Source organism: Caretta caretta, chromosome 7, assembly GCF_965140235.1.
Source record: "Caretta caretta isolate rCarCar2 chromosome 7, rCarCar1.hap1, whole genome shotgun sequence".
Lineage (NCBI taxonomy): Eukaryota > Metazoa > Chordata > Testudines > Cheloniidae > Caretta > Caretta caretta.
Window position 1 is genome coordinate 28452960 of NC_134212.1, and position 21253 is coordinate 28474212.

Genomic DNA, 21253 nt, shown 5'->3' on the forward strand with positions numbered 1-21253 from the left:
AACTGTAGTGCCTGCTACCTTACACCCACCTCCCTGTGTTTGGCCCTGTGGACACAGCTAGCAAAAGAAAGCATGACCACAGATCCCTGTACAATAGCAAATTCTGGGTACCATCAGGACACAGGCGGCCCTAGAGGGTATGCAAGGGGATCCAAGACAGATCATACTAGGATAAGGACAGGGGCTTCAGAGCACCATTTAAAGTTTTTGTGGAGCACAGATTTGTCCCCTCTCCCCGAACTGATCTCCTCTTCCCTGCTTAGGCATCCCTCCACTCCCCTACAACAGTCTGATCCCCGCCACACCCTCTCCAAATATGAGTGAATGGCACTGCGACCAGGCACATGAGGTCTCAGCACCTCTCAGGTTTAGCCCAACCAAAAAGTGGTCAGCCCCTGGCCTGAGTAGCTCCCCTGGCTCCACGGCTATGATAAGGGGAATGCAAAGGTGGCTAAAGACCAGCTTTGTAGCAGCTAAGCCCTCCTCGGTTTCAGGTAAGCATCTGTGTGGACAAATACTGCAAGAACAACGTGAATTTGAAAATGTGGCCCATGGTGCAAATGCTCAGCTAATGTGTGCCTGCCTGCCTGCCTGTCAGATTACTGAAGGCTATTCTGAAGGAGATAAGTGAATGTGAATGTTTTGGATCAGTCTCATGAAAGAAGCAGTTAAAATAAAAGAGTAAAAAATGATGTCATCTGGTGCACTGGCACTGCTGTTCACACCCATTGCCATGGATAAAAATGTTAGCTTTGATGACAATTAAACAAGCACCAGCATACACTTCACTTTTCTTTTTCTCACTAACAAACAGTAATTCCAATGGAAACAGCAGCCTGCAGCCAACAGCGGAGTTAGAATTCACTTGTTAATTACTTTCAGGTGTGGCTTCCAGCTGAACCCTGCTGAGTTGAGTGTAAGACTCTCTTAAGTGGTTAGATTCCCTTACAGTTATGCATCTACTTACTAAACCTATCTCTACCCAAAGAGTCAGAAAAAGATGTAAGCTGAACATTGCATTTGCTGCTATCCTACTTTAACTTCTGTGTCTCAAGAAATCTAGCTGGAACTAAGAGAGTCTAATTTACACTGCTTTACAAATCACATCTGAACTTGGCCCACAAAAGTCACAGCAAAATAATTATTGCATACCTATGTATCTTTTTTCCTGATTCTTACTCCTAAATTCTAGAGCTGAGTGAATGATTCACTATGAATAATGTATCTGATGAACCTAGCCTACTTTTGCACCCACCGGATATCTGGTGGCAGATTGCAATTTCCTTGAATGTATTTGTTATTGAAATTATTCTGGGGTTGGGGTTTTTTTTGCCATTTTTATTAGATATTAGATATGCATAATGAACAGTTTTGTTGGAGAATTGGAGACACACCATTCACCAATCAGGCTATTCTGGTTAATTGTGGTTGGTCAGACAAATCTCAGGGTATTGCTCCGGTATCTTGAAAGATTTAAGTGTGCTATATGAATATTCACATGGGCAAATTAAAGTCCAGTTGCAGTGTTTACATGCATATGCAACTCTGAAATTCTCTTTCTGCAAATATTTGTGGCATTAAGATTGAACGCCCAAATATTCGTTGAAAGTGAACACTAAAATGGCATAAGCATGGCCGACATACAGTCATTTAAAAATGTGAGCAAATACTCATGGGGATTTGTTTACAGTAACTGCTCAGCTTTACTTACTTCTGACATTTTACTACTATGAAGTCTCCAATATTGACTGAGCACCACATTATCTCTTTTCAAAAATATTAAACCTGTGTGGCACCATTTATTCTTGCCCTGATTCAGTGGTGATTTCTACATTCTCTTTGAAAAACTAGTTAGTTTTATCACAAACAATGTATTAGAGCTGTATAGTACATGACCCATTATCATCTGACTGCCTTCTTAATGGTTGTTGCACCTTCATATGCTGAACAGATGTGTTATGAGAACATTTAATACATGCAGTACATACTGAACATGAAGAAGTGAGCCACAAACTTTTCTTAGGTAAAATACACAAAAGCTGCTTGGCTATAAGTCCTATCCAGCAGTCTTTACTCAAGCAAATCACCAACTGACTGCAGGATAAGGCCTTGTATGACTTAGTCTCACCTGTACAGTTAGTTATTTAAACTTCATTTAACATCAGATCTTTACTTTTATGACTCTTCTTTGTATTATCTGTATCTGAAAGACAAGAAAGTACCTTGTCTGGAAGATAAAACGGGTTGGAAGGTTCGATCCTATTACCTTACTCAGACAGTATTTATATTTAGGGGCAGATTGTGGCCTTAATCTGCATCCAGTGGTGGAGAGAGTGCAGAATGGTCACATTGCAGTAAAAGCCAGGGGAAGAATTTTGACTGACTCAGCAATAACTCTTTCCTGGGCTGCAAGGCACTGTACTTGAAGGGCAGCTCTCCCACCCTTTGCATTCTCCCCACGTAGATCATGCCTAATTCACGCACAGAGGTGTAAGATGGGAAATGCTTCTGCCACCAACCCCTTATGCACCTGCACAGGGATGAGGACAAACCAGCCTTTGTTTGTAGTAATATCATGCAACTAAAATAGTTTTGCCATTGAAATTTCACTGTGAGAAAGACAGAGTCAGGACCAGTGGTTAATAAAGAGAAAACAAATGCAAGACTTTTGATAAGGTGAATTACTGGAAAATGGTTTATGCTGATCTAATTTTTATTTGTGAATCCCCACTGAAGTTTACTATTGGAGGGAATATTTAGAACAAATCCTCTCTTGTCAGCTTGTGTCTTAAAATTAAAATATTTACTAGGTATAGAGGCCTCTCTGTGTTAGTTCTCTCATTTTAAATATCAGCCATTAAAAATAAAAGTATTAATTTCATTTTAATGCATGACGACTTAAGGAGATACAATTTACATTGATGATCAGGACATACTCACCTTCAGAAAGGGCTAGATGTAAAACAAAAGATCTCCCAAATCATCAGTGTCATCCACATGTACAATATCTAAACAACATATCAAATACGCAGTGCACAAGAGAGAGGCAGTACAGAATATGATGGTGTAGGTGGCCACAGAATAAGACAGGAGTGCAAAGACAATGAATGAGTATTTTAAAACAGAAAAGAGAGATAAAAACAGCAGACAGATTTAAATGTACACAGAATAACTTGACACTACAGAAAATGCCATCATAAGGAAAAAAGGCATATTAAGACACAAATCAGATTTCAGCTTTTAAAATCCAAATATCTGTGTGCAGAGCCCTGTTTTTTAAATCAGTTGGTGTTATATTTGTACTACTAGAGTTTGGTCAGTTTAGAACAATTTGTTAGGTTTATCATGAATTAAGTTTCATTTGACATTTTGGAGAAGGTAAAAAACAAATCTGAAAGGCACGCTGAGAACTTTTCTGATAAGAATAAAGAACACTTGTGCTACACATTTTACACCTGACTCGTGAAAAACACTAGTTTTCTACCGATAAATACTAGTATGTTCTGAGGATTTTGCTAACATTGATTTTTTACACATAAATCCCGACAGGCCTAAAGAAAACCTCTGGAGATTATACGTTTTAAATATAGTGGAATTTGTATTACAATGTATTTACGTCATTTTTCTTAAACATGGAAGTCACATACAATCTGGAGATGAGAGTGTTAGATTGCTTACTTTGGGGCAAACCCTGTTCATTCCTCCAGGGTCACAAAAGGCTCAAAGTGCTGCTGAGCCAGTCCACTTATGCAGCCCAGGGGAGGGAACTAAATTTGAGAGGACTTTACCTTATGTGCTGTGGACATCCCAGTGCAGCTGCAATTGAAGGTGGGTGACAGGGACTTGGGGAAAGAATGAGATCTCTGGACTAATGGATCAACCACTTCATGGATCCACTGGCCACTGACTCACCTCAGAATGGGCACACATAACAGGAGATACTGCATGCCTGCTGCTGCAACAATTGCCTTTACGAAACTTGGCTAATTGGGCTAGCAGCAGGGAATTGTATTTAGCCTTCTAGAATCTCTATCCCAAATGTTTGGGTTGGCAAATACAATACAGGAGCAGATAAAAAGTTTCATTTTACCTTTTCACCAGTTCTAGCCAGAGTCCCCATTCTAAGTATATAGGGAATATCTGGCCCATTCAGTAAAATTTTACCTAGTAGTAAAAATGCAAAAGAAAACATTTAACTGGCCCCACTGCATTTAAAATATTAGCGAGCTTTATAAAACATTTAAATTTTACTATTAAAATTGGCTATAAGTTTGTCTATCTGAATTTCCTAGGCTTTGTGTGGATTATGATATCAGATCTGATATTCCTATTCCTTACAAATTAAAAAAAAAAAAAAAGAACTAAACCAATAACAACGCATCTGAGTCTGGCAGCAGAAAGGAGGTATATTTAATTAATTGCTCCCAGAGCACAGCTTCACAGGATAGGAGGAAAATAATTGCTAAAAATGACCCTTCCAAGGCTCAGGAGATGGGATCATTGAAAGCCTGGTCCTGCATTTACTTCAGTGAGAGCTCTGGAGTCACAAGGAATGTTAGATGTTGGCATCAAAGTATCAGAGGTAAATCATGCAGCAAACATCCTCCTCTCTCTTCCTCTTCCTTCTCACTCCTCTTTTTCAGTGAGATTGTGACATAAAAACTAACCCCTGAATCTTGCAAAGACTTACACATTTGTCACTGAATATAATGAAATCAGTGGGACTGTTCACAATATATAAGCTAAGAATGTGTGTAAGACTTTGTAGGATTGAGGCCTAAATCAGACAATCATCACCTGCCTTTATTCACTCTCTCTTTTCCTTTCTTCCCCTTCCTCCTTACAGAAAGCTTGTGACATTCAGGTAATTCATCACTTTCCCTATTTTTCTCAAATTCTCCGCATAATGAAATCCTACCCTATAAATAGCATATAATTTTTTAAATTATATTTTTAAAACCAACTCTTTGACAAACAGAATCTTACAGAATAGATATTTAGCAGGGTAATGGGACATTTTGTTCTTGATTCTCTAAAAAAAACATATTTTCTCTGTAAAATATTGATATTTTTTGAATATCGAAAGCACACCATGGAGAAATAGTGAAGAAGGCTATGCACACAATCGAGGTCTGGTGACACCACAAACTACTCTAGCTTTTTCTCATAAGGCTTGGTCCTACTCCCATTGAAATTAAAGAGATTTTTCCATTTACTTCAATGACAGTACAATCTGGCCCAAAGTTCCCAAGAAGCCATTGTTCCAAACCTCAATTGTTAATTCATAGTTAACTATAGATAATATAATTCACACCAGTACCTAATGTTTCAGTTTAGGTTCAAATACCTGTAGTATCTTTTCCTTTATTCTTAAACAAACATAAAAGATCTTTAACATAAACCACGTTTTATAACTATACTCCACAGATAAAAACACCCAGTCAGTTCATTAGTATTTGGCTAACATCTGTTTGGTTCTATGTACATGGAACAACAAACTGCATATAAATTTATCACTGAATAATATGCTACATGGACAGCTGAGTTCAGATAAATGTATAAGGTCAATCCTGCACAGTGCTGGTTGCCCGCAACTCTCATTTAAGCCAATGGGAACTAATAATACCCAGCACTATAGTACAGAATAGGACACTGCAGAATAGGGAACTTTATAATCCAAATATACCCTCTCTGTATATTAAAGAACCTGGTGCACCTGTTAAAAATATTTGCTATGCATGAGTGGTAATTATAAAGAAGGCTCTATTTACTTTATATACATTTGAACAAAAACACAAGTAAGGCTTTCAGAAGGGGACAATGGTTCTTACCTAGCGGAAAAATGTTTGTACAGGTGTCATCCATCTCTCATTGTGTGCAAAATAATGTATCTGACTACTGGAAGTAATTTTACAATGAGGTAATTAGTGCCTCATTTAATGAATAGTTTTTGGCAAGCACTGTAAACACACATGATGTCGCAGATAGATACAGGCACAAGGATTACACAATTCAGTCAAAAGAGCAAACGTTGGTAGGATGACATAAGATTTGAGACACATGCAAAAAGCCATCACTGAGAAGCTTGAATAAATGCAAAGGCTACCTTACAAGTTGCAGCAAAATATACAATGTTAACTCAACTGCTTACCCACTAAGTACACCAAGAACCAGGTTAAGTACGAAAAATGAGCCAAGGATGATAAGACTAACAAAATAGATCCATGGCCAGTCACATCCTATTGCATCATTTACCTGTAAAATGTGAGGAAATAAGTTATGATTCAGCCATTCATTAAATAGCAGAGTCCTTTTAGCAGCTGCCAGATCACGTAGGTGTTCCTTCTTCCAAAATAAGCCCTACTTTTTAGTATCTGTCATCCCCAGCACTTAGTTACACGTCAGCCTCTAATTTGTTTCCATTGTATATTATTAGGAAAAGAAAAATTGGTTCCTCTTTTGAATGTTGAATATATCCATTAAATCTGTTAGTTAATTTTTAAGACAAGTGGACTCATATTTAACTTCTTTACTTACCCAAATAAATTTGCAGATGTTATGCCCTGTAACAGAAGGCATGTTTTAAAACATCACATTTAAATGAAAGGTATTTATAGTGTTTTGTTTTGTTTTATAATTTAGCTTCAAGTTAAGTATGAACACAAAGCCTATATGCTGGTAACATTTTAAATTTTTCAAGACAAATCTCTGGTTTTGGTATCTGTACTTTATTTTCAGGGACTATGTCTTGGTTATGGTAAACTGTTTCTGCTTTAGGTATACAGCACAACTGCAGGAAGAGAGGAAGATCTTTTTAAACCACATCAATACTGCACATAAGCTCACCTGTATAATATAACCTGTGTGTTCATAGCAACTGAATTCAGGACTCTGCTTTCATGATGAAAAAGGTGTATGCTTACCCGCTCAATACACCAAGAACAAGATTTAGTACGAAAAATGACCCAAAGATGACGAGACTGACAAAATACACCCATGGCAATTCAAATCCCATAGCATCATTCATCTGTAAGAAATAAGATGATCTTATAGAAGTAGTTTCCTATAGTATGTAATAAGGAAGAATTAGAGAAAAGGAAAAGAGAGCTTTATAATGCAGTGAGACAATATTCTATGCATTTTCCTTAACATTCATTGGAGGCCCATCTGAGGAAAAGTAAAGCACTGGCCACATTCACTTCACATTCCTAGCACACACACTGAAAGAAAAGAATGACTATTGCATAGCTTTGCAAATGAAAATTATTTTGCCAAACATATAAAGGTAGCAAAGCAGGAATTTTGTTCTGTGCTTACTACTTTGCACACAATCCCAATTTGAGAAAATGTTTCTCTTAAGTATATAAAATAAAACAATACTTATAAAATGATATTTAAGACATTTGGGATCTTTTTCATTTTTAATATCAGCATATTTCTTACCTATACCTACTTGGATTTTCTTTTAAAAAGCATACACTAAAAGGTAAAACAGATTCATTGCAATAATATAAATATCCTATTATTTTTCTGTAGCAAATAATTTCAATAAACTCCTTACCATAAATATATAATTGGGTGCAGTAAGATATTCTTAATTAGTTTGTTAAGAAATATAGTGGGAATATATTTGTGTAACTCAAAAGTTTTATTTATAAAGTAAAACCTGTGTTATCCAGCATTTGATCAACCAGAAAGCTCTATTAACCGGCATTTCTGATTTCTCCCAATACAAATCTTCTATCTAGTAACCAGGACTAGTATATTGCCCAGAAGGTTATGCAGTTGCACATTCTGCACTTTACTTTTATGCAAAAGAGGCAGAAGTAAGCAAACTGATACCAGGGATTTATTCAAAAAAGCAGATTCCAGGGTATATCATAGGTTTCAGAGTAGCAGCCATGTTAGTTTGTATCTGCAAAAAGAAAAGGAGAACTTGTGGCACCTCAGAGACTAACAAATTTATTTGAGCATAAGCTTTCGTGAGCTACAGCTCATCCGATGAAGTGAGCTGTAGCTCACAAAAGCTTATGCTCAAATAAATTTGTTAGTCTCTAAGGTGGCACAAGTACTCCTTTTCTTTTAGGATATATCATAGGATCATTACAGAGTCAGCCCAATCTTCTACATCTACAATGATAATTGATATTGATAATGATGACTCTGAGGCACTGCAAGATCCTAGAGTGCCTTCTGAATCATCAAAGAAAGATTAAATTATGTTCAGTATAGTTTTAGTGTTCAGTGTATTTTTAGTGATCTGGGTGTACATCATACACTGCCCATAGTGATATGTAGTGTCATAAGATAACCTACTGTATAGAAACTTAACCTGTGCATACCTAAGTGCTTCAAGAAACCAACCACTTTGCAGTGCAGTACTACTACTGGATTGATGAGTACCTCTATACTATTTTATACTTCATTAATTTTATTGTATTCTAATTCTTTGAAAATTGGTATTCCATTGGTAAGTATAACTCTTAGTTAACCAGAATTTTTGATTAACTGGCACCCCCATCCCTCCAACATGCCGGATAACAAAGCTTTTACTGTCTATAACATTTAAGCCAATTTAGTTGCAAACCGAAAACATGGAAACATTCCAGAAAGGGATTTTGAACCAAAATTATATAAAAGCTGAAGTTTATACATACATGGTAAAAAGTTTTGTTGTGGTTGTTATAAAATTAAGGTTAAATTAACTGAACATGAATATTCTATTTATATGCATACAACCTTTATGTAAACTTATTTTTCATTCTCTATTTTTGGAGAACCTCACCACATCCATCTCAAAAGATGGAATCAAGAAACATATCCACTGAAATCCAAAATGTCATATTTAGAAGAAAAAGAAAATATACGGGTGCAATTACCAAGATATTTTTCACATGTCATTTCTGATAATATTCCAAGAAAGGAAAATAGGTTAAATTGTGCTGGCTTTTCTTTCTAGGTTGTCATGCTCACATGTTGACATTTTGGGTTTGATCCTACAGTCCCTTTCCAGGAAAAATCCAACTGACTAAAATTAGAATTTTTTAAGGACTATAGGGTTGGGCACATTTTTGTGAAACAAACATTAGGGAACACTTTTCCTCCTTCTTTAAAAGTGTGTGTGCGGGGGAGGCATGAAATAGGGGTTAAAGACATGTAACTTCCACTCAAAGTCCTGCTAAAGGATTTGAATCCTGTCATTAACATTGCTACTATAAGAGATCTGAGTCTTTTTTAAACAGAGAAAGAAAACCTTGATAAGTTTTATTTCTCATTTTATTTTAAAATCTTATTACAAAGCCTCCATTTTCACAAGGTAAAGGTATGCCCTACACTTGGTCACAGTTAAACACATACATAAATCTTTGCAGAATCAAGGCCTTGGAGAGTTCTCAGTGTTACTCAGTTAGCTGTAGTGAGGTAATGTATATTAATTTTTGTTTCACTTAAAAAAATGGCTAATTCCGTTTACTTCCAATATGACTAAAAAGAGAAGATCTATCACCAAGGTCTTCAATGTCTTTTTAAAACAATCTACCCCAGGTCATTTTTCTATTTAAAATATTTTATGTAACAGAACAGAAGAGGTTTTAAATAAGTGACAAATTTTACAGGACTCCATAGAAAAATTAAATACAGGAAAACTTTTAAGCAGCACAGGGTTTGTGGGGGTTTGTTTTTTTTTTTTGGTAGGGTTTTTGTTTTGTTTTGTCTTGTCTTATTTTGGTATTGGGGGAAGACTGTCACTGTATCGCAACACAGCAATATTCTTGTTAAATTAAATCTATCCCTAAAAAAACCCCTAACTAAATAGCAAGGACCAAGTCATCCCCTGCTTCTGAAAATTCACAGGAAGGGAAAAAGCAGACTCTTCCAACCTCAAACTTTCTGTGTGGGTCCCACAGGGCTTGGTCCCATTCTCTTTCCCCTCTACACATCATCTCTAGGTTATCTCATCCACAAACACAGATTCAACTACAGTACCGTCTCTATACCGATGACTCACAGATCTACCTCTCTGCTTCAGACTGTCTCTTTCTGTCCAAATTAAAATCTCAGCCTCTCTCTCTGACATTTACTTGTGGATGTCTAGCCATCAGCTCAAGCAAACATAGCTAACACGGAGCTCCTAATCTCTCTCTTCGCCACTACCGCCTTCTTGATTTTTCTAGACAGCATCGCCATCCTGCCTGTCATTCAGGCCCGTAACCGGCGTGCCTTCTTCAACTTAGACCTCTCTCCAGTCCTCATATCCAAGCTATATCTAAATCTTGCTGATTCTTTCTGTATAACACCTCTAAAATAAAGTCTTTTATATGCATCCACACAACTAAAACTCCTGCCCAGGCTCTCATCATCTTGCATCTCCATTACAGCAACATCCTTCTCTCTGGTCTTGACAAATGCAAACTTGTCCCACTCACATCCATTCACAATGCTGGGGTAAAATTCATTCTCCCAGCCCATCACTTGCACCATGTCATCTCTCTGAGTTCCTCCACTGGCTCCCCCTCCTCTATCACATCAAACATAACCTGCTTGTATTCACTATCAAGGCCCTTCACATTCAATCCCCACCCTATCATATCGTTCATTTGCTTTGTCGAAAGGCCCATGATACCAGAAGGAAAAGGTTAATCTCACCCAGTGTTGATGACAACTTTTTGCTGGTGTAAACCATCTGAGAAGACCCCAAATGATATTTACAGCCCCACTTGTGTGAAGTTCAAGTCTGGGGAGCTCACCATGATCATTGCAAGCCAACAAGATGCTGATTTGCTCAGCAAGGGAGCATGCCCAGAGCCACCAGAATTTGTGTTAGTTTAGCACTATGTACCCCCAGAATGAACCAAAGGTGCTTTTCCCACTTCCTTGCAGATACCCAGACCGGGGAAGGGGGGGCTAAGTTTGAAACATCCTCTCTGTGTCACAATGGCCATGTTAGAACTTGTGCTTTGCACATCCTTATGGTTGCTTCCCTGAACCTTGCCCTAATGTTTTTTTTACCATAAGCACTAGTTTCTAACGTAAAATTCATGTAAGAAAAAATCACTTTACATTACAGTGGTGCAATTTTAAGGTCAACATTATGTTACCATCCAGGGCTTACACCATTGGCATGAGGAAGTTGGGAATCACAGCTATTCGATGGTATAAATAATTTGCTACGCTTGGTGGGTTTTAGTTATTCAAATTAAAGCTGTTCTCAGTACTTTGATGGACTAGTACACTTTTGGTGCTGATCTAAGATTGAATTCAGCATATCCTGGACCGCTGACCAGCATAAAAAGCCATGCAATTTACAGTCTCCTTCAAAGGCATGTCCCCTGGTCCAGTTATGTTAGTTGGGTCCCATTCCCTGTACGTTCAAAGGCAAGCCAAGATGTCACTCGGGATGCTCCAGATGACAGGGACTGGATTCTTGCCCGACTCTATCAGATAGAGGTCTGGAATGTTAGACCCACTCTACCATTTTACAAGGTTAAGAATTTGGATTCTATTACTGCACTATTACAGGGGGAAAGATTAAAAAGAAGAGGCCACAAATGCCCTATCCCAGTTTTGTCCCAAATCCCTACTTTAAGCCTTTTCTTCAATCTACTTTGAATCTTTCAAAATAAGCAAGTAAAATCAGGTCATCCCAAAGAACACAGTTACTGTGAAATACAGGACAAAATAATTAAGGATATTCAGGTACCATCCATACCTTGTTATCTACTGAAAAATTATCTCCCTCTAGTCTACATTCCAACATCTGGAACAGATTCCAGAATTGGTGTGCAGATCAGGACTTTAATGTGCTTATGGCCTTTCTATTTGAAATACCCTGTATTTTCTGCAAACTGGTATCACCCTTGGACTCAGAGAGAACATATTGGAGGACCAAATGTCCAATTTCAAGACAGTCTTACAGAGCTCAGGCTTGGTCTCCTGTCTCATTTTCTGACTCACAGATTTCTAAAAACATAGGTCTGAACCCGCCTCCTCTTGTGATTTTTTACTACCTATTTCTTCAGGCACTTATTCAATCTCCATTCAAACCATTTTTATACTTCCTGTACATTAAGCTATATTTTTAATTGCAATAACATTGGCAAGGTGAATATCTGAGCCAGAAGCCTTTTTCATTCAGAGACAGCTCATTTAATGAAAGCCAAATGGCACTGTGCCTATCTCAAAACTTTATTCCAAAATTCAGGACAAATTTCCACAGGTCAAAAGAGGCAACCCGAATGTCATTTTGTCCATAATCCAAAACAAAAACTGAGACATGGCTTAGCTATCAGCAAGGCAGAGAAAATCTCCCTCTCCAGAAACAAGTATATTTGCAAGCCCAAAGCATTATTTGTGGTCTCTCATCCAAAGTGCAGAGCAAATCCTGGCTCTAGCCAAGGATTCAACTGTGAGATGAATCAGGAGTTGTATTTAAGAAGCATAAAAGACCAAAGGCCTAAATCCTCCCCATGAATGCCACTGCATGTCAAATCCCTGCCATGTCCTTTTTCTGGACCAAAAAGTCCTGTACATTGCCAAAACAGGTTTGTAAAGCTGCCATGTGGACCACTTTTTATATGTGCCAGTCACCCCACCTTCTTTCTTTTTCTCTCACTCTAACCTTACTCTTTTTCTCTTACTTAACCTGATGAATCTCACTCTCATTCATATTCTGACAGTACTAGACCAGGAAAGATGAAGGACAAAAGGAATACTTTTCATACCAGTCAGTTTGATATCTCTGTAATAGCAGGTCCTCCAGTACAGAGGCATGTAATCTTCATTTACATCAGTATTTGTCAGCATTTATTCTTACATTGTTGCCACTTCTTGACTATGCTGTGTCATTTTTATGCCATTTGCATTGGCATTAAATCAGTTTACATGGTACATTTTAACAGCCTTGAAACACTCGTTCTAGTGAAGAATGATTGCCCTCCCTTCCATGAGGGACACAGTGACTGACAGATCTGGCTGCCTGTGAGCTCCTAGTGAAGGGACACAACTTACAGTCCAGGATCAGGGAACATGCTATTTTGGAGAAATAAAATTGGCAGGGAAGAAACAATTTCCTTTGCATATCAATCTGAATATACCATCAGAGCCCAAGGGTACATCTGCCCACTGAAGACAGAGAACGTTTATCTGCGTATACATTTCCTTACCAATATAGATAATACAGAGGTGGGTACAAGAAGAATGTCTCATTGTCTCAACTCTGTTGAAATGCTATAGCCTACCATGGCCGGTAAAAACCTAAGAGCACTATACTTCCATAAGGCACAGCTCTGTCAACCAATGAGGCATACCTCCTAGTAGGAGTTCTAGGGAGCACTATGCTTCGTATAGGACCCAGGAGTCTCAAAGAAGAGACATTGCTAAATCTTTCCCCAGGGAACAGAATGTGCTCCCTTCTATGCTATAGCCCCACCACTGCAGTCTTGCTGTCAGAAACCATGATGGGGATGGTCAGTTAGACCCATGGCAGTCTGGCTTAGTGTTTGGAGCCAGAATCAGGAGTCCAGAGTGGGGTTGGAGCAAGGCTGGAGTGAGAGGAAGGCTGCAGTGGATTAGGAATAGGGCTAGAGTGAGAGCAGGAGTATGAACTGGGTTGGAGCAAGAGCAAGGCTGAAGCAGGCTAAGGCTTGAGGAGTCTGTTACTACAGACAGGCAGGAGAGCATTCCAAACCCTGGGGTAACACTGAGCAGAGCAGACTGAGCTGCTATTCGTCCTGTGGGGCTTACATACTTGCTCTGGGAGTCACCAGACCAGTTCCTGGCTTGTGGATTGACTGGAGCCCACCATAGGAGTGACTCATCAACTTACACTTGCACTGAACGGAGTGCCAGGATCAGACTGTGAACAGGTCCTTTATAAGGCTGCAAGAGGTCGTGCAGGCACCTTTCTCCCCTCTCCCCACCACCAGCTTGTGTACCTGCCACAATCTTTTTCTATTTAGGACCTGATTTCAGGAGTGCTGGGTATCAACAGCTCCCACTGAAGTCAATGGAAATTGTCTTTGCTCAACAGTTTGACTCCTGCTGTACAGTTTGTATATTGGACTAATTGTTCCAAATATACAACTCTCTCAGGTGTAGCACTGAGAGTGTAGCATAATTTTCAAACAAAATGGTAACACTTTACAATAAGTCCCAGCGGAATCACATCGATTAACAAATCAACATTTACTGAGTTATCCAGGGGTTTTTGAAATACTCCAGTTTAACCCAACACAAACTAAAAAATAGTTACTGTATCTCAGATACCACTGTGTAGTAACTGCTGGTGAGGTATCCCAAATCTGGGTAAAGTTGCATGCAAATCCAGGCCTAAGTTCTCTTAAAATGTAGCACTGGCTTGCTGAAGAGTTGAAAGCTTCTTTGAACCTACTGATGAATCTGGATCTGAATTATGGGATTTTAATAAAGCAGTGTCATCACATCTCTAACATTTGTTTCCATCCTGGCTTCTTTTCCATAATGTTTCAAACTCTTTTCACTTCAAAAGGGTTTTGGTGTGGTGGTTTGCTGGTTTAAAATTTATAACATCTTCAGTTTTCAGAGGAACAGCCGTGTATATAAGAGATCTGTGTGTATATAATGTCTTCTGCAGTTTCCACTGTATGCATCCGATGAAGTGAGCTGTAGCTCACGAAAGCTCATGCTCAAATAAATTGGTTAGTCTCTAAGGTGCCACAAGTACTCCTTTTCTTTTTGCGAACATCTTCAGTGCCATTTAAGTTGGTGAATTTATTAATCAGGGCTAGAACATCCTTGGTAGCACCTTAGAAATGATAATGAACAACAAACCTAATTTTGGATGGGTTTACAAAGCCCTCAGAAATCAGAGTATTGTGAACAGGGGGAATTGATCCAGCAGGCTTTTAAGTCTGCACTGTAGGTTCACGAACCTGAGAGCACTGACTTCGAAGCCTGCTGGAAAGCTCCATTCATTTTAGAGGATTCCAAACAGCATTTCAGCCACTCCAGAGCTCTGGGGTCCCCCAAGCTGCAATGGAGTTAACGTAAATCTGGTTAAAGGGGCCGGGCTTCAAGTATAGCAGCTCCTCTAAAGCTGGCCACCTGTAAAAGGGCCTAGCTTTACCTACGCTATATTCTGGGTTCTGGAACAAAAGCACAGATTTCTCTGACTCCTTCCTGAGCTGGCTGGATTCATCTTCACTGCACTGCAGACCTAGGGATCCTGCAGCCCACTGACAGGTGCACCTGTGGGTTGTGAATTCTGAGGCTGTTACTTTGTTGTGAATTTCACTTCACTGCCATTTCGAAAACCAGGTTTGTAACTGACATGCTGGTAAGGGTTCTGGCTAAAAGAGTCTAAACAAGTCTAAAAGAGTCTGCTGAAAGCTGAGAGACGAAGCAAGGTTCACTTGTGGAATCCACTGAAGAGAATGGATGAAGGTTACATAATCTTAGATTCCCTTATAATTACTTACGGTCACTTCTGAATTTGAACTTCAGGTTTCTAAAGGTAAAACGTGCTACTAAAATGCATACCATTACTATGTGTCCAGACGACTCTCTCCAATTAAACATCATGTAAGAAAATAACTTGAGTATTATTAGAATCATAGAATATCAGGGTTGGAAGGGATCTCAGGAGGTCATCTAGTCCAACCCCCTGCTCAAAGCAGGACCAACCCCAACTAAATCATCCCAGCCAGGTCTTTGTCAAGCCTGACCTTAAGAACCTCTAAGGAAGGAGATTCCACTACCTCCCTAGGTAACCCATTCCAGTGATTCACCACCCCCCTAGTGAAAAAGATTTTCCTAATATCCAACCTACACCTCCCCCACTGCAACTTGAGACCATGACTCCTCGTTCTGTCATCTGGTACCACTGAGAACAGTCTAGATCCATCCTCTTTGGAATCCCCTTTCAGGTAGTTGAAAGCAGCTATCAAATCCCCCCTCATTCTTCTCTTCTGCAGACTAAATAATCCCAGTTCCCTCAGCCTCTCTTCATAAGTCATGTGCTCCAGCCTCCTAATAATTTTTGTTGCCCTCTGCTGGACTCTTTCCAATGTTACCACATCCTTCTTGTAGTGTGGGGCCCAAAACTGGACACGTACTCCAAATGAGGCCTCACCAATGCCAAATAGAAGGGAATGATCACGTCTCTCGATCTGCTGGCAATGCTCCTACTTATACAGCCCAAAATGCTGTTAGCCTTCTTGGCAACAAGGGCACACTGTTGTCTCATATCCAGCTTCTTGTCCACTGTAACCCCTAGGTTCTTTTCTGCAAAACTGCTGCCTAGCCACTCCATCCCTAGTCTGTAACAGTGCATGGGATTCTTCTGTCCTAAGTGCAAGACTCTGCACTTGACCTTGTTGAACCTCATCAGATTTCTTTTGGCCTAATCCTCTAATTTGTCTAGGCCCCTCTGTATCCTATCCCTACCCTCCAGCGTATCTACCACTCCTCCCAGTTCAGTGTCATCTGCAAACTTCCTGAGGGTGCAATCCATGCCATCCTCCAGATCATTAATGAAGATACTGAACAAAACTGGCCCCAGGACTGACCCTTGGGGCACTCCGCTTGATACCAGCTGCCAACTAGACATGGAGTCTTTGATCACTACCCGTTGAGCCTGATGATCTAGCCAGCCTTCTTTCCACCTTATAGTCCATTCATCCAGCCCATACTTCTTTAACTTGCTGGCAAGAATACTGTGGGAGACCATATCAAAAACTTTGCTAAAGTCAAGGAATAACACATCCACTGCTTTCCCCTCATCCACAGAGCCAGTTGTCTCATCATAGAAGGCAATTAGGTTAGTCAGGCACGACTTGCCCTTGGTTAATCCATGCTGACTGTTCCTCTCCTCTAAGTGCTTCAAAATCGATTCCTTGAGGACCTGCTCCATGATTTTTCCAGGGACTGAGGTGAGGCTGACTGGCCTGTAGTTCCCCGGATCCTCCTTCTTCCCTTTTTTAAAGATGGGCACTACATTAGCCTTTTTCCAGTCATCCGGGACCTCCCCCAATCGCCATGAGTTTTCAAAGATAATGGCCAATGGCTCTGCAATCACATCCGCCAACTCCTTTAGCACCCTCGGATGTTGTGCATCCTGCCCCATGGACTTGAGCTCATCCAGCTTTTCTAAATAGCCCTGAACCACTTCTTTCTCCACAGAGGGCTGGTCACCTCCTCCCCATACTGTGCTGTCCAGTGCAGTAGTCTGGTAGTTGACCTTGTTTGTGAAGACAGAGGTAAAAAAAGCATTGAGTACATTAGCTTTTCCCACATCCTCTGTCATTAGGTTGCCTCCCCTATTCAGTAAGGGGCCCACACTTTCCTTGACCTTTTTCTTGTTGTTAACATAGCTGTAGAAACCCTTCTTGTTACTCTTAACATCCCTTACTAGCTGTAACTCCAAGTGTGATTTGGCCTTCCTGATTTCACTCCTGCATGCCTGAGAAATATTTTTATACTCCTCCCTGGTTATTTGTCCAATCTTCCACTTCTTGTAAGCTTCTTTTTTGTGTTTAAGATCAGCAAGGATTTCACTATTAAGCCACGCTGGTCACCTGCCATATTTACTATTCTTTCTACACATCGGGATGGTTTGTTCCTGCAACCTCAATAAGGATTCTTTAAAATACAGCCAACTCTCCTGCACTCCTTTCCCCCTCATGTTATTCTCCCAGGGGATCCTGCCCATCCGTTCCCTGAGGGAGTCAAAGTCTGCTTTTCTGAAGTCCAGGGTCCGTATTCTGCTTCTCTCCTTTCTTCCTTGTGTCAGGATCTTTAACTCGACCATCTCATGGTCACTGCCTCCCAGGTTCCCAGCCACTTTTGCTTCCCCTACTAATTCTTCCCTGTTTGTGAGCAGCACTTGCACCAGGAAATTGTCCCCTACACTTTCAGAAAACTTCCTGGATTGTCTGTGCACTTCTGTGTTTTTCTCCCAGCAGATATCGGGGTGATTGAAGTCCCCCATGAGAACCAGGGCCTGTGATCTAATAACTTCTGTTAGTTGCCTGAAGAAAGTCTCATCCACCTCATCCCCCTGGTCTAGTGGTCTATAGCAGACTCCCACCACGACATCACCCTTGTTGCTCACACTTCTAAACTTAATCCAGAGACTCTCTAGTTTTTCTGCAGTTTCATACTGGAGCTCTGAGCAGTCATACTGCTCTCTTATATACAATGCAACTCCCCCACCTTTTCTGCCCTGTCTGTCCTTCCTGAACAGTTTATATCCATCCATGACAGTACTCTAGTCATGTGAGTTATCCCACCAAGTCTCCGTTATTCCAATCACATCATAATTCCTTGACTGTTCTAGGACGTCCAGTTCTCCCTGCTTGTTTCCCAGCCTTCTTGCATTTGTGTATAGGCACTTAACTCGCTGATCGTCCTGCTTTCTCAGTATGAGGCAAGAGTCCTCCCCTCTTGTGCTCTCCTGCTCGTGCTTCCTCCTGGGATCCCACTTCCCCACTTACCTTAAATCTTTAGACCTCTCAAAACTGAGCCCAGATTCTACAATTTGTAATTTATAACCATTGTAAGAAATCTATTTATGCTAATAAAGAAGTGCATAAATTATCCATCTACATATTTATTCCTTAAAGCTAAACCTCTTCTTTTTATAATCATTTTAAAATCTTGGAATAAAGACTCAAAGTAAATTAGTATGCGGAATCTTACTGCTCTTAAATGCATTTTAGATACTTTTCTAGTACCCAGTATCTATGTGTTGTTGGCGATGACTCATTATTAGGTTAGTGTCTTTGGCCTGGCAAATAAAACATTTTCAGGTTATTTCTCCAAGGAAAGCCTGGATATCAAATGTGGTTGTTTGAAAACAAAATAAGATTCTCCCATTTCTAAATAACCAGCATAAGATCCCATTGTAACTTGCAGCCAGAGGCCTACCTTGGTGGCAGACCAGAGCTAAACCAACACGATGGGAGCACTGGGAAGTCCTCAGACATGGTTTTCTCTTAACACCAAGAAAATGAACTAGTGAGTGCTGCCTCACATGCTGGGTAATCCAATGAGGGCACTTCAAATGGGGGCATCCTGCACCATCCAAGTGTCCTGAGGGTGATGAATCTTTGCCCTGAACCAACTAATTTGGTTTCCACATGTTAAGGTGGGGTTAATACTATTCACTGTATTTTTCATCTATTGGTCTGATGAAGTGCGTGTTGCCCAGTTTATTTCACACATGAAACTTGTAAAGTATTGAAAAGGTTTGGTCATCTAAATCAATGTGCTCAACAAAACTGTCTATTTATAATTAGTAAAGTGAATGAACAATAGTGTGAAAGATGGGTCCATCTAACTGTGCGCAATATTAAAGGGCTATAATACAGAGACTAATAATACCAAGTATGATACTAAGTATATAATATCTTTTGAAACAATCTGTTTTGACAGCTAATTCTGCTGTGGGGGTTTTTGGGTTTTTTTGTTTTATTTTGTTTTGTTTTTTTTAGTGTTTTCTGAAAGACATGGATTCAAAATGGTATAATGGTCTACATTATTTGGATTGAAAAACAGTGTGTGACTGGTATCTTAATTTATACAGAAGCTGTAAATCAAACAAAAGTACCATATGCAGGTCTGAACTCTATTCAATAAGTTGTGTTATCACCTTAAGAGATTTTGGTTGCTTAAGAAAGACTGTTCAAGTTATTGATCAGTCTCCCATTTGTTTCTTCCAGTAAAGGTTTTGGAGCAAGGTGTAGTAATTCAACTGCAGGACCTTTTAGCAGATACCCAGAGTCTGATTTATTTCTAATCTAGTTTCTAATCTAGTTTATACTTTTGGGGGGCAATATGCTCTTTTGAAGATTTACAGTGATCTCTGTCAAAGAACTACTTCTGATATACTATCTGTCAGCAGTCAGATAAACCTGAGATACTAGAAATGAGGTCAGAATAAACATCTTCAATTCCTGGGTGAGTTCATTGAAATTGGTATCTTCCTGTAAGTAGTTTAATATCATCTCTTTCCATGTGGACTCCATGTTACACTGTTCATTTGAAACTATTACATTAAATCACCATCCTTCAGGGCTTTGTATTCTAGACTTTTTAATATTTATATTTTCCCATTTTACAGTACTATTTGCAGGCCTGGGTTTGATTATCATATTTATGCAGATCTCTACCCTTCTCTCTGTTCCTGAAGTTTCTAATGAGCTGGTATAGCAGTCTATTTCTAGCCTCTTTGCAATCTTAGCTTGGATGTTTTTTAGCTTTTTAGATCTAAATAAAAAAAGGTTTTAATTAGCCCAAATCAACATCTGAAATCTTTTATTGTACTCTCAAATTAAATTAGGTTCCACTGATTAATACTCAAGAATAAAAACCCAACATGCTATCTCTGGCTCTTAAATGTCATCTATGAAGCATGTTAATACTGTCATCCAAAATTCCTACCAGTCTATATGTAGCCAGAGATCCTGTGCTAGATTACTTGCTGCCTAAGTTATCAAAGGCTGGAAGAATTGTGCACGCTGAACAATCAACCCCTTTGGGGGAAGAAGGGCCTCGCTTCACTTGAGCATTTCCCTTGGATGCCTCAAGAGTGGTGTTCATTGACACTAGGGGAGCACTGTCAAGCAATCCTTAGCAAGTGAAAGAAGCAATTAGGGGATTCTGTAGGGTATCCCATCAAAAAAAATCTGGCATTGTCTGGGGAATATTTCTAGTCTATGGCCCATACTTACTCAGAAAGATCTGAAGACTCTCATATGTGCTTTGGTCTTCCTCAGACCGTAGGCTGCAATTCACGGTTGACTAGTATTTGTTTGGGTTCTGTAATGTGTCTTCCATTTCTGTAGAGCTAGGAAGCTAAATTCCTAATAATGACTAATGTCTTACTTTATCTCTCCAGCTCTGGATGCTCTCTACTGGTTTCTGGCTTATCAATATACCGACTTCGAAGTTTTAATATTTGATCGTTTACAAGACTGTATGTTTTTCACCAAGATATCTCCTGTGTCTCCAGCTGAGCTTCCTGCTCAGTCTTGATAATACTTCAGTTGTGGGCTGCATCATTTTGTGTGTGGCCCAGTGGTGTATTTTGTACTTCACCTGTGGGATTTTTTGTAAATTAGATCTGCAGAATGTTTGGCTACTTGTCAGACTAAGGTCTAGACTTACTTATTTGGCTGTTCTTTCAACTAATTTATACACGTTTTTATTATATTTTTGGTTAGTTGCTCTCTGCAATGCTTGCACTAAGAACACTATATAAAATGAAGTGATTATTTGA

General features: G+C 39.5%; 1 protein-coding gene across 11 annotated transcripts in view; it reads right to left on the reverse strand.

Moving 5' to 3' along the window:
* The window catches only part of CACNA1D (calcium voltage-gated channel subunit alpha1 D), a 336560-nt gene that overhangs the window by 157311 nt on the left and 157996 nt on the right, over positions 1-21253 (reverse strand). For 10 of the 11 annotated variants that reach the window (XM_048857868.2, XM_048857867.2, XM_075130346.1 and 7 more), the window contains exon 8: positions 6924-7027. The exons of the other annotated variant lie outside the window; for it this stretch is intronic. In XM_048857868.2, coding sequence (XP_048713825.1) covers positions 6924-7027 — 104 coding nt within the window. The remainder of the gene's footprint in view (positions 1-6923; positions 7028-21253) is intronic. 11 annotated transcript variants of the gene reach the window in all.